The sequence below is a fragment of the Cariama cristata genome, unplaced genomic scaffold (genome assembly GCF_000690535.1).
Source record: "Cariama cristata isolate BGI_N322 unplaced genomic scaffold, ASM69053v1 scaffold18928, whole genome shotgun sequence".
Classification (NCBI taxonomy): Eukaryota; Metazoa; Chordata; class Aves; order Cariamiformes; family Cariamidae; genus Cariama; species Cariama cristata.
Window position 1 is genome coordinate 1 of NW_009629637.1, and position 14500 is coordinate 14500.

At 47.2% G+C, this 14500-nt stretch overlaps 3 protein-coding genes across 3 annotated transcripts; 1 reads left to right on the forward strand and 2 right to left on the reverse strand.

The window, feature by feature from the left end:
* Positions 1-497: 497 nt before the first annotated feature.
* Positions 498-4679, forward strand: TAF8 (TAF8 RNA polymerase II, TATA box binding protein (TBP)-associated factor, 43kDa). Its single transcript, XM_009705253.1, has 7 exons — positions 498-658; positions 1380-1478; positions 1766-1828; positions 2284-2408; positions 2724-2871; positions 3645-3787; positions 4244-4679. Exons 1-7 carry the CDS (start codon positions 646-648, stop codon positions 4385-4387), a joined length of 735 nt encoding a protein of 244 aa, XP_009703555.1. The 5' UTR covers positions 498-645; the 3' UTR covers positions 4388-4679.
* Positions 4680-7843: 3164 nt separating this feature from the next.
* Positions 7844-10473, reverse strand: PIFO (primary cilia formation). The gene is made up of 6 exons (XM_009705255.1): positions 10449-10473; positions 9949-10091; positions 9517-9615; positions 8812-8945; positions 8415-8541; positions 7844-7912 (listed from the first exon to the last, which is right to left on the reverse strand). Exons 1-6 carry the CDS (start codon positions 10471-10473, stop codon positions 7844-7846), a joined length of 597 nt encoding a protein of 198 aa, XP_009703557.1.
* Positions 10474-11040: 567 nt separating this feature from the next.
* On the reverse strand, positions 11041-14038 carry CHIA (chitinase, acidic). Its single transcript, XM_009705254.1, has 8 exons — positions 13839-14038; positions 13255-13420; positions 13034-13158; positions 12470-12578; positions 12192-12377; positions 11921-12040; positions 11680-11821; positions 11041-11321 (listed from the first exon to the last, which is right to left on the reverse strand). Exons 1-8 carry the CDS (start codon positions 13970-13972, stop codon positions 11041-11043), a joined length of 1263 nt encoding a protein of 420 aa, XP_009703556.1. The 5' UTR covers positions 13973-14038.
* Positions 14039-14500: the final 462 nt, after the last annotated feature.

A 14500-nucleotide genomic window follows, 5' to 3' on the forward strand; every position in this document is an offset into this window, starting at 1 on the left:
TTCCGCTCGGATTGGCCGGCGGAACGGGCAGCGAGGCGGGAGTGCCCGTGGGGCGGCTTTTTTAAAGGGGCCGCGCCCCAAAGGTCGTTCCGCTTTGCGTGGTGACTGCTGCACCGTGTCTGTATATATGTATGTATGTGTATGTGCATGTCTGTGTGTCTATATGTATGTAGTTATAGATGTATAGATCTGGGTGTATGTCTGTTTATGTATATGTGTGTGTGTGCATGTGTACATGTCTGCATATGTGTGCATGCGTGCAGTGGGGGACAGGCAGGGGCGGCCTCCTTCGAGCGCAGGGAGCCCGGCCTTCAGCCCTCCGATGTGTCACAGAGCCCGTCCCCGGGCAGTGCCCCACCGTCCGGGGGTGCCGGGGGCAGGATCAGCGCCCTCGCCCTTCCCGGTGCCTGCCCCTGGGGCAAGCAGAGCTCAGGCCTCGCTGCTCCCCCGGGGTCTGGAGGTGGCTTCATTTCTCTGAGCCTTCGTTTCGGGTGTCCGCAGAGGTCAGGCAGCAAGCACGCAACCACGCCGGCGGATAACTACTACCTGGCTCGGAGGAGGACTCTGCAAGTGGTGGTCAGCTCCTTGCTCACTGAAGCCGGCTTCGAGAGCGCTGAAAAGGCCGCAGTGGAGACGCTGACGGAGATGTTACAAAGCTGTGAGTATCCAGCTTTGCGAGTGTCCAACGAAGTCACGCTGATCGCTTGAAATGTCTTGTTTCTCTCCTTTCAAATTGGCCTTCGCTCTTTCATTTAATTTTCTTTTTTTCCCCGTTTTTATTATCTTGTGTTAATGATGTTAGCAAAAGTGGAAGGCTAGACTGGTGGCTTGAGCACAGCCCTGGAGTCACAGACTTCTGTTAGCATGAGATGTTTGTTTGAACTCAGAAGTACTTATTTATCTTGCTCAGGGAGTACTCATTAGAGACTCATTAGGTAACCTAATAAGCTCCACATATTGAGATGCTGCCAGAATAAATAGAGAAATAACAACGTTCCAGATATTTGGTTAGTTAAGGCTGTAAGTGCCTGTGTTTGGCGACTCTGCTCCTACTTTTCTGAGTGACGTGCCTAGGATCTCAGCTTATGTATTTTTCTGAAATCAAGAGATGATCAAGTTCTATATTTTTTCATGCTTGTGATGCAGATTTGCCCTATGCATTTGTGGAAGACATCTGACTCTGACCTTCAGTGTCTCCATACTTTTTGCACATGCTTTAATTTTAAATACACAGGCTGTAAGACACTGGATTCTGGGAGCTATTTTTCATTCCTTGCTAAATTTGCTAAAAATCCACGTCTCTGAAGCTAGGGTTGGGCTGATACAAATGTGTGGTCACTGTCTGAATCAAATATGTGGTGGTGTTTTTTTTCCCCCAGATATTTCTGAAATTGGAAGGAGCGCAAAGTCCTACTGTGAACATACAGCTAGAACACAACCCACGCTCTCTGATATAGTTGTTACTCTAGTGGAAATGGGTGAGTAGTTGACTGGTGCCACTAATTCCAACTGCCTGCATTGCAGAAGATTTGGGTGTGCTGCATTGGTAGGAAAATCTGTCCCCCATGTTTCTGGTGTTTGTGTGATGTCCGCTGTTTTGGGCCTCGTGCAGGCGCTCAGTTATCATGTGAATATATACAGAGTGCATGATTTTCTTTCTCATGTAATTTGGAGCCCATGGAAGAATTCTGGAGAAGCGTAAGAGAAGGGATTTTTGACAGGATAAACTCTTGGTGTGATTTCTGTTTCCTTTTTTGTATTTCAGGGTTCAATGTTGAAACACTTCCTGCATATGCCAAGCGCTCCCAGAGGATGGTCATCACTGCTCGTATGTGGGAAGTCCTTTCTCTGCTTGTGCAGGAAATTGGAAATAATTTGGCGTTCCTCTCTGCTGGTATCCAGAGAGCTCCAGCTTTTCTGATGGGTGAAGCAGTCCAGTGCTTCTGGAAGTGCAGTTTGTGTTAAAGACTCCTGTAATGGCTGTATAATAGGTGAAGCAAGGAACTCTCTGCCAAATTGGTTGCCTTTGCTTCAGCATCCTCATTGCATGTCGGAATCCTCAAGATGGTTTTGTTCTCCTTGTGTAGAAGAGAGGGGTCAAGTAATCCTTGTTCCCTTTCGGGATGCCAAACACAACCTGAAACTATTGCTCATGGGGTGTGCTCTGTCCCTTTTATAGGACCTGGAGACATGGATCACAGCTTAGTGTAAGCTAGCACTTTATGCCTGACTCTTGGCAGAATGAAGTTGGCTGATTTGTGTGTGCATGTTTTTTAACTGTAGCTCCTGTGACAAACCAGCCCGTGACTCCCAAAGCCCTTACAGCTGGACAGAACAAGCCACATCCATCCCACATTCCTGGCCATTTCCCTGAGTTTCCAGATCCTCACACTTACATCAAGACACCAGTGAGTGAAAAAAAATTTTTATGCCATTTAGGATCTGTTTGAAGTCAATGACACTAGGAAAAGTGTATTTCTACTGCAGTGCTGGTACTGTTTATCCAAAACATTGCTTCTCCTGGCTTAATACGTTGCTTGCTGTTTGCAGTTGCCCTTGCTGTAGATCTCTGACTGATTAACATCTGTAGCTCTCTGAAAATCTGCGCATGTTGAAGGTCAATGTTTGCCTGTAGCATCTGCATCCTAGTAGTGTTTTGAACTTCAGCTGTCTGTATTGCATCCACTAACGGTGTTCTTTTATTTTTCCTCCCTGCTCCACAGACATACCGGGAGCCAGTATCTGATTATCAGGTCCTACGGGAAAAGGCAGCATCTCAGCGGCGCGATGTAGAAAGAGCTCTCACACGTTTCATGGCTAAGACGGGAGAAACACAGAGTCTTTTCAAGGATGATGTTAGCACGTTCCCATGTGAGTTATCTAGGACACTTTGTGCTGTAAATGACAGCTGTCTAACTGAGTATACACTCTGTTAGAGTTCCTGCTACTGCAGGAGGTGAGCACTGAATGATCACATTGTGTTTGCTCTTCTGGGGCACTGGAAGGCTGAGAAATGAGGAATTTTCTATTCAAAATGGCGGTGAGAAACAGGATCAAAGCCAAATGGTAGGCTTTCACCCTCACCAAAGGCTCACTTTCTTCTGCTGGTGGAGAAGGCCTTGGCTAATAGGTGCTAAATTCAAAGCTCGTCCCAAACCTGTCTCTGCCCCGCTGTAACTTTTGAACAAACAATTTCTTCTGTCTTACATTTTTGTGGTAGACAGTGGAGGTTTTCCTGTTTCTCTGTCTGCAAAGCAGTGATGAGAATTCCCACCTTCCCAAGGCTCACTGACAGCACAGATGTCAGTGTTATCTTAAGGGGTACTAAGTGATGCTTCAACATGTGAGGTAACTGAGCATTTGTGGAGGTCAGGAAGGATTTTTTTGTATTAGTATTATGCTGTGTCCTTGGCTGGAAACATAAAGGGGCCTTAGAAAATAGGAAATTAGAGACTGCCATCTTTTAGGGATAGCATATTTCATTCATGATCCCTGGGAGCAGCTGGAAAAGAGTGTATGTGTTTAAAACCAGAACCAGTTAAAGTGTTTAATCTCTAGATAACTGATTGGCTTTGTGCTTCATAATCTCTGAGTTGAGGAATCTTCTCCCAGCTTGCTAACTGTGTCCTTTTCCCTAACCCTAGTGATTGCTGCCAGGCCTTTCACTGTACCCTACCTGACAGCTCTTCTCCCCTCTGAGCTGGAAATGCAGCAAATGGAAGAAACAGATTCATCTGAGCAAGACGACCAGACAGACACCGAGAACCTTCCCCTGCACATGAGCACGGTATGCCCAGCCTGAGAGATCAAGGTCTCTTGGGCCTGACTTTCTTAAACTTACGAAACTTGATTCTTTGCCTGTCTTCCTTGCAGCTGGGCAGAGTGGGTGGAAAATGGTAGAGTGGGTTGCGTTTTACCAGGTGTAAATGACTAAACATCATCATGGTTGTTTAACTTTCTGCAGGGTGCAATGCAAAATGAGGTTGGATCATGAGCTTTCAGTACAACCTTCATTTCAGTGTTAGGAGAGAGAGGATTGTCCTAGGATCCCACACTGTCCCTGAAGCAGGTCTTCTTGTGTTAGAAATCAGGAGTCCTCACCTTTAATACAGCTTCTTGTGTGATGCTGTTTATGTTGGCTGTTGATTATCTGTTTTGCCTATAGGTTATGTGGTTTGAACTTCTAAGCCTTGTTTAGCCTAACCTTGGTTGCTTATGCTTATGGTTTTTTTTAATGTGGCAGGATGATTCAGGACCTGAAAAGGAGAACGCTTCAGTGTTACAGCAGAACACCTCCCTGTCAGGCAGTCGGAATGGGGAGGAAAATGTGATAGACAATCCCTACCTCCGGCCAGTGAAAAAGCCCAAGATCCGCAGAAAGAAGTGAGGTGTAGCCAGCTGGCTGCTCAGAGGAAGAGAAACCCGGGGGGTTCACCTCCGCTGCTGTGGGTGAGAGGCATGGAGCAAGACAAGAGAGGCCATCTGGCTGAGTGGCAGAAGTAGAAGAATGATCTCTCTGCCTAGTGAACTACACTCTCATCCTGGTTTGCAATGCTCCCTCTTTCCCCTCTGCTCTCCTGCTGACTTGGAACTGTCAATGGTCAATTGCCTTAAAAGCGTTGAAGGCCACCGGGTTACAGATGGGAATTGTCTCCTTTACTTTGGTTTGTTTTCAGTGTTGGCAGGATTTACTCTCTTAAGAGATGAGGGACGTGAAGGTTCTTGCTGCTCAGTGCTTCCCAGCAGGCTCTGCAGAATACAAAAGCATAATTCGTTTGTGGCTGTCTGGCAGGCTAGAAGAAAAACTTCTGCAATCAACCCTGCCTGGCCGTATAATCTATGGAGCATTTATTAACAGAGACAGAAAAATCCCAAAGAGGTTTCTTTCTTTGGATTCTTGGCAGGTAAAAGCAAACAGACTTTTCTTTTATAAACTAAAGGCATCTGATGTGTTGGTAAGAGAGTGAAGTGTAAATACAGAGCTAAGATGGCATTTTATTCTCACTTTTCTGACTGCAGCTGCACTTCTAACTTAAAAGCGCTGTGTGGTGTTTACCCTGTTCTGCTTTGAGATTATTTTCTAGCAGTATGAATGGCAAGATTTAACAGCTGCTTCAGGCTATTTTTCAATTCTATTGTTAGTTTCAACACAGCACAAGTCCTTTGAGAGTTCACGCCTTCACCAGTTGTTTTGAAAGATGCTGTGCTGAAAAACTTGGGATATGGAATAAAGCTGTACTGATTGCAGTCCGCAAGACCATGCTATTGATGGCACTTTTTTATTTTGTCCATTCTCAAATACAGGCTTTTATCAACGGAAGTTGCTCTTTTTTTTTTTACCCCTTTATTTCCCAGGAGCAGAAGACTTTATGCAGTGAAGATGACTGGTGATGGGAGTATTGTAGTTGTTATCTCGTTCTGGAGGGTTTTGCTTTTAATTTTCCTTCAACCTTTTCTTAGGCAAAATATGGGTTAAATTTCTTTGTTTCTTTGACAAAAGACTCCTGTAGTTTGGTCCAGTCCCCCAAGCATCTCTTCTGGATGAAAATGTGGTGCTGGGAGAGGCAGCAAAGACCACCTGCTACAGACTGCCAGGCAGCTTGTGGTTTGCTAGAGTAGTAGCCGAGTGGAAGAAGTCTCTTGCAGTCACCAGGGAGATCAGTTATGTGTGTACATGTTCACCTCCGTTCAGTTAAGGCATCCTCCCAGGCCTCCCTCTTCCCCCGTTACCCAGGGAGGAGGAAGATAAAAAGGAGTAATTGTTTCAGGGAGAAAGGAGGTGTTCCTGCCAAGCAATCTGAAAGTAGATCTCTAGCAAAAAAAGCCCTGCATGTGCCATTGTCTTCTGCTGGTGCCTTGGTTGTACAGAATAACAAATGTACAGAGACATTGTGTATGTATGTATATATAAAAATTTCTATCTTTTTTTACTTGAATTAAGCATTTTTCATAATGAGAAAATCCCTCGCTGGGTAGGGGAAAAATGTAGAATGAAAACAGTAATTTTTATGTTCATAATAAAATTTCATCTCCTACAAGCAAAACTGGCTGCGTCCTTAAAGTTTCAGGAGTGGAAAAGCACCTGAATGGAGCCTGAGTGTGTTTTCAGTGGGGTCTAGAAGCAGTAGGAGATCCTGTCCTTCCCTTTCCATCTCTTCTCTTCTCCACAGCAACAGTTGATAGCTGAGAAGATTGGGAGTTTTCCAACACAAACTTTGATTGATTAGAAATATGGCCAGTGAGGACAAAGTGCCTTTTGAAATACCATCAGTTTTGAAAAGCTTTAAGGTTTCTCCGGTCACAGGTGGAACACATGGTTAAGAAGGACTGCAGAATCATAGGTACTGCTTACTTTCTTTTACATCTTCTCTTGCACATGTATTTTTCTCCTGATTAGAAAACCGAGACAGATGAAGTATGCAGTATCAGCCATGAATACAAAGGTGGAGCCATAAACAGAGCCATAAGCCCCAAGTCTTAGGACAGTACAATTTCCAGTGAGTCATACCCCCTCCTTCAAAAGGTTGAACCAAAAGGGACAAGTGTGAATCAGCAAGTACATCCCTTTTCAACAGCTGCAACTACAAAGCAGTCTCTTGTGGTTGGGAGGGAAGGGGCCAACGTGCCTAGAAAAGACAGGCTGTGAGCAGCTGTTGCAGTGCATATGTAAAAGCACTTGAAGACCGAAAGTGGGAAATTAGAATAATACATTTTGGGTTTATAGCTGAAATTGGGCTACAGGTGAGAATTGCTACAGAAACAGGTAAACAGACCCAGAAAATTTGAAAGCCTGCATTAGGCCGAGAATGAGTGTTGCTGGCTCTTAGTTTTCCCCTGAGATTGAATCAAGCCTGTGATCAGGCAGATCAAGTCTGTGTGTGAAGGTTTGTAAACATTTATAGAAATCCCTAGGGTCTGAGCTGTACATTACAGAAACAAATGATGATGAACGCCAAGACCTTTCTGTTTCAGACTAAATTTATTTTCGTGGGCAAGTTCTTAATTAGCAGCATGTTGTTTGCTTGGTCCTTACTTGAGAATATCTTCTTGATGTCAGTGGGTAAAAAGCTAGTAATGCAAAAGTACATCTTGCAGGCCGTCTGGTCTAACCTGTCCCAGCACAGAAAGATGTTTGCTGTGTGCTACTTTAATACAGGTGCTGTCTGTGCACAAAGCCATTATACTCTTTCTGAATATACCTGAGGGCAGCACACTACTGGTATGTGTGCCAATGTATGTATACTGTGCAATGTATGCCCCCGTGTTTCTCAGCTCTCCTCAGGGTGTGGGTGAACCCCTGGGCCCAGCTTGGGACATCTGTTGGAGATGAGGAGATGGTGGTGAGGAGGCTGGGGAAAGCAGGAGGTGACTGAGGGGAAGATGGTGGTGTTCGCTCCCAGTGCTGAGGAGACGGGGCAGCAGCGGAGCTGCCCTCTAGCTGCGTTAATTTGGCTCCTCGCTGGTGCCAGGGAGGGCTGGATTTTGGGAGGAAAAGCCCCCTGCAGCGAGGGAAGCCATGTTGGGGAGGGCGGTGAGGTGAGGTGTTTCCATGGCGACCCAGAGAAATGGCCACCAGCCCTTCCTGGGCAGGGGGGCTGAGGGACGCAGGGCCGAGGGGTGCTGTGCGCAGGCCCCAGCGGCACCCAAACACCTGCCGAGGCAGCAGGCACCTGTCACAATACCATGTTAGCACAACTAGTGGCAAGAAATCCCTTTTTTTGAAAAGTTTTTATTTGGAGAGGCTGGGTAGTGCAGATGAATGTCTCCACGCGTGGGTGGGAAGGAGAGGTGAGGCCTGCGCCGTCCCGCTGGCAGAGGACATGGCGGCGGCGGCCCTGGCTCCTCAGCTGTAGTATAAACTCAGGTAGGCCACTCGGTTCCGGTGTTTCCTGAATTCTTTGTCTGTGGTCATCTACAAGACAACTAATATCTGTTAGATATTGGCAATGACAATTGCTTCAGAAGAGTGCAGGAAGATGTGAACTTTAACCTATGTTTTAAATCAAAAAGGTTTTCTTTTCAGCAGAGTTACACAGGGAAGTACGTGCTCTAGTTCTCTCACTTTGTGGATGGAAACTTCCAGAGCAAATTTCTCAATAGAAGGCTTTTTGGAACTGTGTTTGCAAACCAGCATTTTCTGGTAGAAAATCACTTTGTATCTTGTGCCCCAGGCTAGTACAGCCACGTACCGAACAGGCCAGTGAAGAAAGGATGACAAAACATAGTGCAAATGAGTTGATGTAGTCATAGAATCATAAAATCATTATGGTTGGAAGAGACCTCAAAGATCATCAAGTCCAACCGTATACCCGATGCCACCATGTCCGCTAAACCCACTAAACCACGTCTCGAAGAGAGGAAATCATATGATTTCCTTTGTCAGAAGGATAACATCCCGTTATCCCTGTCCTTACCTTCTGTACCTCCATTTTCAGCATCTTCCTTGATGGCATTTTCACTAAAGACCAGTCTGGAGACCCAAACTTCATTGGCCAAGTGATTTTTTTGTGTAATTGCTTGTCTGCTTCGTAAGTTCCAGGTCTAAAGAAAACAGGCACAAAATTTCTCATTTCTGGAGCTGGTGTATGATGTTTGTAATACTGGAATTTACGAGCTGTACCTTGATCCATGGGAGAAATACATGTGGTATTCTAGTCATCATGCTAAGTAACGACTAAAGCAGGGGAGCTTTTTGAAGATAAAAAAGCATTATTGGGAACTCAGTTACCTATCTCCCATTTGTGTCTTAGTATTTCTCTCTGCTAGTACTCCTGCTTATTATTAAAAGTGTAAGAAAATGAGTTACATTACCCAGGGAAGAATTCTTTATCTGAAGGCTTCTCTGGAAATCGTGGTGTCTTAATGGAAAATGGAGCATAGGAAGGCTGGCATTTTCTCTCTTTCTTCCAGAATGACTGGTAGGTTGCTGGGCCAGGAGTCACAGTCTGCAAGAGATAAAAGTTCTATACAGAAGATTTTGTTCTGCACACTGTTCCTACCTGCTCTGATCAGCAGCCAGCTGCACTTTACAGACCTGCTGTTCAATGTATGCTTTGGCTCTGTGATAGCGTAAAAAAAAATCAGAACGAGTCAATTATGACTATGATTATGCACTCCCTATTCTTTACCCAGTGTGTCCTGTGATGTCTCTCCTAATATATTGTTATTCTAGAGAAGCTGGGCCAGAAAACGTAGTGTGTTTGTTCAGGTAGTATTGCTGAGCTCCCTTCCTGATTTTGCCTCAATATGTGCATTTACATGTGTGTGTATGTGATATAAAGGAATGCGTATATACAAACGCATGTGTTGATGTTGCCAGAGCTCATATGATCAATCATCACTCTCTAGGCTCAACACCTCCCACTAGACTATGTGTAAGGAGATCTGTAGCTACCGTATATATTAAGTTGGAGGCAGCCCCAGCAAATGTGATTGAAACCGATAGTCTATGCTGGGAACAGCCTACAAATTCTTGCAACACTGCAGCTCTGCCGCTTTGAAGTGTGCTTTTCTTACCTGTGGCTCTGGTTTGAAGCGCTGGGCTGTTCTCGCTCCTATCACATAGCCTTTCTTGCTCAGTGGTTTGTTTTCCAAAGAGTATCTGAAGTTGCTTCTCTGCAATTCAAAAGCAGAAGTGCCTTACTGACATTTTTAAGACGCCATTTGCATCAGGGGAAGGGCAGAAGTACCTAAGCAGCAGATGTTATTCCTATTAATTCCTCTAATTTCTCACTAATGTGGAGCACTAGGGCAGCTGGACCTTTGGGGACTAGTACATTTGGAAGGGGAGGGGAAATTCTTTTTCTAGGTATATGTGGAGACTTTGTACAATGGGTTTGCAGGGCAGGTGTGGGGGACTCCGTGTCTGGCTGGCCATGGTCCTGTTGCTCCTGTACTGTGTGTCTTCTGTGAAGGAAAAGCTCTGAGCGCAAAAACTGAACAACTTACCTCTTGACTCAGGTAACAGCCTGGCCCAAGAGACGGGGCTCCCCTGATCGGCATCAGCTGGATTCCCAGCCTGTCTGGGGCATGGTGGAGAGGGAACATTTTCCGCTCTTGACATGACCCAAATGAGACCCGCTTCTGCACATCTGTGAGATCTGGAGAGAGAAATGCCACCAGTGTGATAAACCCATGCGGAGGTGACCACTTGCTGCCTTTTTTTCCTTCTTAAGTGTCTGCTGCTCTCTGCCTGAGGCCAGCCCTCTCTTTATCTCCCAGATGGGAATTTCCCCTCACCCTGGATATTTGTGAGGGATCTGCCCTTTGGATGCCTGTTCCCTCTTGCCACAAAGGCTTCTTTTTCCCCAGCCTGAGCAAACAGTAGCCTAGCAGCCCAGGTGTGGGGAAGGCTGCTGGGGAAGCCTGATGCCACTGGGGAGCTTTGCGAGAAGGAAAGCCCTCATACCCACAGCCCCCCATGGGTGCAGGCACCTCGCACAGCTCACCTCTCGGCTCCCACTCCGCTGCCATGCTGCCTTGCCAGACGAGTCAGGATGTGTGTGTACTCCAGTTGCTATAGTCACGGAACAGGGGGTGCTGGAGGGAATGCTGGCAGTGGCAGCGCCTGAAGGGTGCAGGGAGAAGAGGGAGATTAATAACATCCCTGTGGGTTGCACTGTGCTGGCGCCTGCTCCGAGGAGCTGCTGGTTTTACGCTGTCAGTCAGTAGGGGAGAGGTCTTGGGGGAAGCAGTCTATAGATTGTGCCGTCAGGACCCTTCTCTGTGATCTCTCTTGTCACGCAGCCTCATCTGCCCCATTGTCCTCTCTCTGTCTTTTTCCCTGTCCCTGCCTGTCATGGTAGGGCAGAAGAAACCCCTGGAAAATACCGTACTGGAATTAAGTCCAGCTTGTGGATTCAGGCCCTTCCCTGAGCACAAGTGTGAGTATCCTGAGAGAATCAGGGAGCATCAAAATATTAAGAGCAAAATGAGTGGAAACAGTGAGGATTGTTGCTTTTTCAGAACACTTTATTTAATCATTCTTATTCCGTGCAATTAGATCAGAGAGGTCTGTTTGCTGTAATAGGATTAGTATCTTCATGGCCAGTTGCAGCAGGAGCAGCTGGCATCAAAGACGAGACCATCACTGCAGTTCTGCACATAGGTTCTGCCGTTAAGGCAGTTGTAGAAGAGGCTCTTGTTGGTTGGATCTGCATAGATGCCGTTGGCCTTGCCAGCACAGAAGCCACTACCAGCAGAGCCCCCACTCCCACTTCCACTCCCACTTCCACTCCCACTCCCACTTCCACTTCCACTTCCACCTGGATTAGAGGGAGGTTCAGTGACGGGAGAGCTGGGCTGAGTCGAAGGCACACAGTCTGAAACAAAAGCAGGGAAGGGCTTATTTTTGTGTTTACAGTCTCTCAGCCCTCGCCTCCCTTCATAGGCCCTTTAGTGGTGGGGTCAGCTATTAAAGTGTGTTTCCCCAAAGTCTGGCCTGGCTCACACCAGGCCTTTGAAACATCTGGACCCAGGGCCAAGTTACAATCTCCCTCTTTTATCCCTGGGGATACAGAGTGACCGGATCTTTCCAGGGCAATCTCTAGTTGTGGCTTCCACAGAAAGTCTTTATCCACAAAGGCTCCAGAGATAAAGGTTCACAGGTCTCCGAAGCCCTGCATCAGCAGTGAGCTAGGGAGTCACCTTCAAGAAGTACATGCTACTCAAGCTACTCACTGCCATTTTGCTGTCCAAGACCATTCTTCAGGGTGGTGATCAGGGGATATTTGCCTTCCTTGCAGAAAGTGCCAGTGAAGTCATCCAGATCAAGGGCCCAAACCATAGCACCTCCAAAATTGTTCTTCTTCAGCCAGTCAACCTGTTCAGTGCCAGGGGAGAAATCCCAATTAGTTCCGGCACCTGCTACTGCAGAAGGCCTCTTGCCTTATTATTAGCACAGCCACACATCCCACCATACCTTGATGTTGAAGCTCTTGATGTTGTCATAGCCAACCCATTCGTTGCCCTTGTAGGCATAGGGCACATCCTGGGGGGCATCCCAAGCCTGGGTGGCTCCAGAGTCCAGGAATGTGCAGATCTAGGAAAAAAGGGCGGAGAGGGAGAAGTTAGCAAGTGTCCTACAAAAAAAGGACAGTTAGAATATTACAGGGGTTAAAAATTCCTTGCTGGGAAGTTTGAGGACTGTTTTTGTTGTTCTTGGTGGCCGAGGTGTGAGGGAACACACATACTTCATAGTAAGCCAGAGTCCCAGCCTGCCGTGTGTAAGGTCCAGCTGGCCCAGCTCCTGATGATGGTGCCCCAACAGCAGTGTCAGATGGGTTTTGGAGGTTGAAGTCATGTCCATAGGTTGGGAATCCAACAATCAGCTTCTCAGCTGGAGCACCATTGTTCTTCCAATAGTCCATAGCATATTGCTATAAAGAAAAAAAATCACAGTTGAAGTCTGTGCCAGAATTTGTAGACAGGAAGATGACTTCTCTGACAGAGGCTCCCAAAATATACTTACAACACTGAAGTACTTGTTACTGCCACTGTACAGGGGGCTATTCTCCCCAGTTTGTCCATCCCCAGGGGTATAGAAGTCGTAAGTCATCACATGGAAGTAGTCCAGGTACCTGTGGAGAACATTGTGCACATCTATCTCCTGGCCTGCTCAGCCACCCAGACCTGGTTCTTCCTTTAGTACTGGCTGTTTACCCCACCACATCCCTGGCCATGTCCCCGCTTTCTGCAGATCTGGTTTCTTCAAGACCTTTTTTGAGCTGGCCTTGTAAATGCTGGAGCCAATTCTCTCCTCCAGAGGAGGGAGGCAGAGGTCAAGGCAGAGTGGGAATTATGCTGGTATTCTGGGAACCGAGAGATGTTCCCTGATGGCATTGAGTGGCTGGAGCCAGCCTGTCGTTACACTTGCCTTCCCGAGGTGTCCCCTTCCCCACCAAACAAGCACCACTCTCAAAAGAGTAGGGACCCCACAGGTTGGTTTCTGCTAGATAATGGCAGAGTTTTACTTAAACACTTGAAGGAAGACCACTTAAATCACAGACACCATACCTGAGGGTTTGCTACTCACTTTCCAAGCTCAGCAATCTCGTAGCCAGCCTCAATGTTGGAAATTCCTGCAGCAACAGCCGCGGTGACCATGAGACGGGGCTTGTTGACCTGTTTGGCTTCCTGCTCAAAGGCTGCCAGCATTTCCTGAGGGATGCCAAGAAAGAGGTCTCACCATGGACTCTCTGAGCTGAGGCTTCACAGCCAGAGGTGTGCAGAGCAGAGGGCTTGACCAAAACGTACCTTAACCAGTACAGTAAAGAGAGACTTGTCCTGGGCTGGGCTGCCCCTGGACCCAGGGTATTCCCAGTCAATGTCCAGCCCATCAAAGTCATACTGGCGCAGGAATTTGATGACAGAATTGATGAAGGTCTGGCGGTTCTCGGGAGTGGAAACCATTGTGGAGAACCTAGGGAAGCAGAGCAGGACAGAGTTGGGTTTTGGTTGGTGCCTCTTCCCCCCTCTCCCTTCCTTTCCAGGGTGCTGTTATGGGAAGGAGATGGTTGGAACTTACTTCTGTGTCCCGAAATTCCATCCTCCAATCGCGAGGAGGGTCTTCAGGTTTTTGTTCCTGCAAAGGAAGGGACAGGACATGACCTGTTGGTGTGAAACCCGAAAAGCAAGTCCGCAGTGCACTGAGTCACTGTCACCATCCTCGGAGGACTGGTGCTGGCAGCCTGCCCTGCCCTGCCCTCCCCGTCACTGCCTTTTCTCCTTGGCATCCCTCGACCGTGGATTGAGCTGCCATTGTACAGAGAACAGACTCTGAGTAATGGGGCAAGACCTGAGAGGGAGAGCAAGTGATGCCCTCTGCTCTCCGTACGTACTGGTTCTTCAAGCCATTGAAGGATTTGTAAAGGGTCTCGTCATTCCATTCGTAAGTTGTGATCTCATTGTTGGACATCCCAGCAAAGGCATAGATCAGATGGTCGCAGAGGCATGGGTCGATGTTGTCAGGCATGAATTTTCCCAGGCCAGGCCTATACTGCGCCCAGTTGGTGAAGTAACATGTCAGCAGATAGGCAGTGCCTGCAGAGAAATAGAGGAGGTGGGGTAGATCTGCGCTGAAGAGATACTAGTAACTTCAGGCAGAGTATCATGACTAGATGTGATGAGAAACGATTGAGCAATGTTTCCTTGCAGGGTACGAGTTCAGGGAAAGTGAAGTAGGGTTGGTTAGCCCTCGGAGAAGTGGCTCTCCAGGACAATAATGTTTGTTTCCTTCCTGCTTTGTTTCAGTAGATGAGTCAGTCTGGGAGCCTCTCCTACCCCTACACTCAAGAGCCAGGGTCTCTTCCCCAAACGGAATCTTTCTCCTTTGCTGCCAGGTAAGGAAGAACAGAGGCAGAAGGGATCTCTGAGGAAGTGCTGGGAAGGGGGAAAGCTCTTTGTGTGTTTGCTCTGCCGCCTGTCTGACCTGCCTGTGTATGCCGATGCTGAGAAGGGTTTGGTAGAGTTGTTTTCTGGAAGAAAGCACATCCCTATCTGG

Bases quoted from the DNA above. Each gene is read 5' to 3' on its own strand.
- TAF8 (XM_009705253.1), top strand. The intron at 2,872-3,644 runs GTGAGTTATCTA...CCCTAACCCTAG, and splicing joins TGATGTTAGCACGTTCCCAT to TGATTGCTGCCAGGCCTTTC. The intron at 3,788-4,243 runs GTATGCCCAGCC...TTAATGTGGCAG, and splicing joins TTCCCCTGCACATGAGCACG to GATGATTCAGGACCTGAAAA.
- PIFO (XM_009705255.1), bottom strand. From the start codon at position 10,473: ATGGCAGCGGAGTGGGAGCCGAGAG. The intron at 8,946-9,516 runs GTAAGAAAAGCA...TATCTCTTGCAG, and splicing joins GCTTCAAACCAGAGCCACAG to ACTGTGACTCCTGGCCCAGC. The intron at 7,913-8,414 runs GTAAGGACAGGG...GTTGTCTTGTAG, and splicing joins TGAAAATGGAGGTACAGAAG to ATGACCACAGACAAAGAATT.
- CHIA (XM_009705254.1), bottom strand. From the start codon at position 13,972: ATGCCTGACAACATCGACCCATGCCTCTGCGACCATCTGATCTATGCC. The intron at 12,041-12,191 runs GTATGTGTGTTC...CTTTTTTCCTAG, and splicing joins GGACTCTGGCTTACTATGAA to ATCTGCACATTCCTGGACTC. The intron at 11,822-11,920 runs GTATGGTGGGAT...GGCACTGAACAG, and splicing joins TCAAGAGCTTCAACATCAAG to GTTGACTGGCTGAAGAAGAA.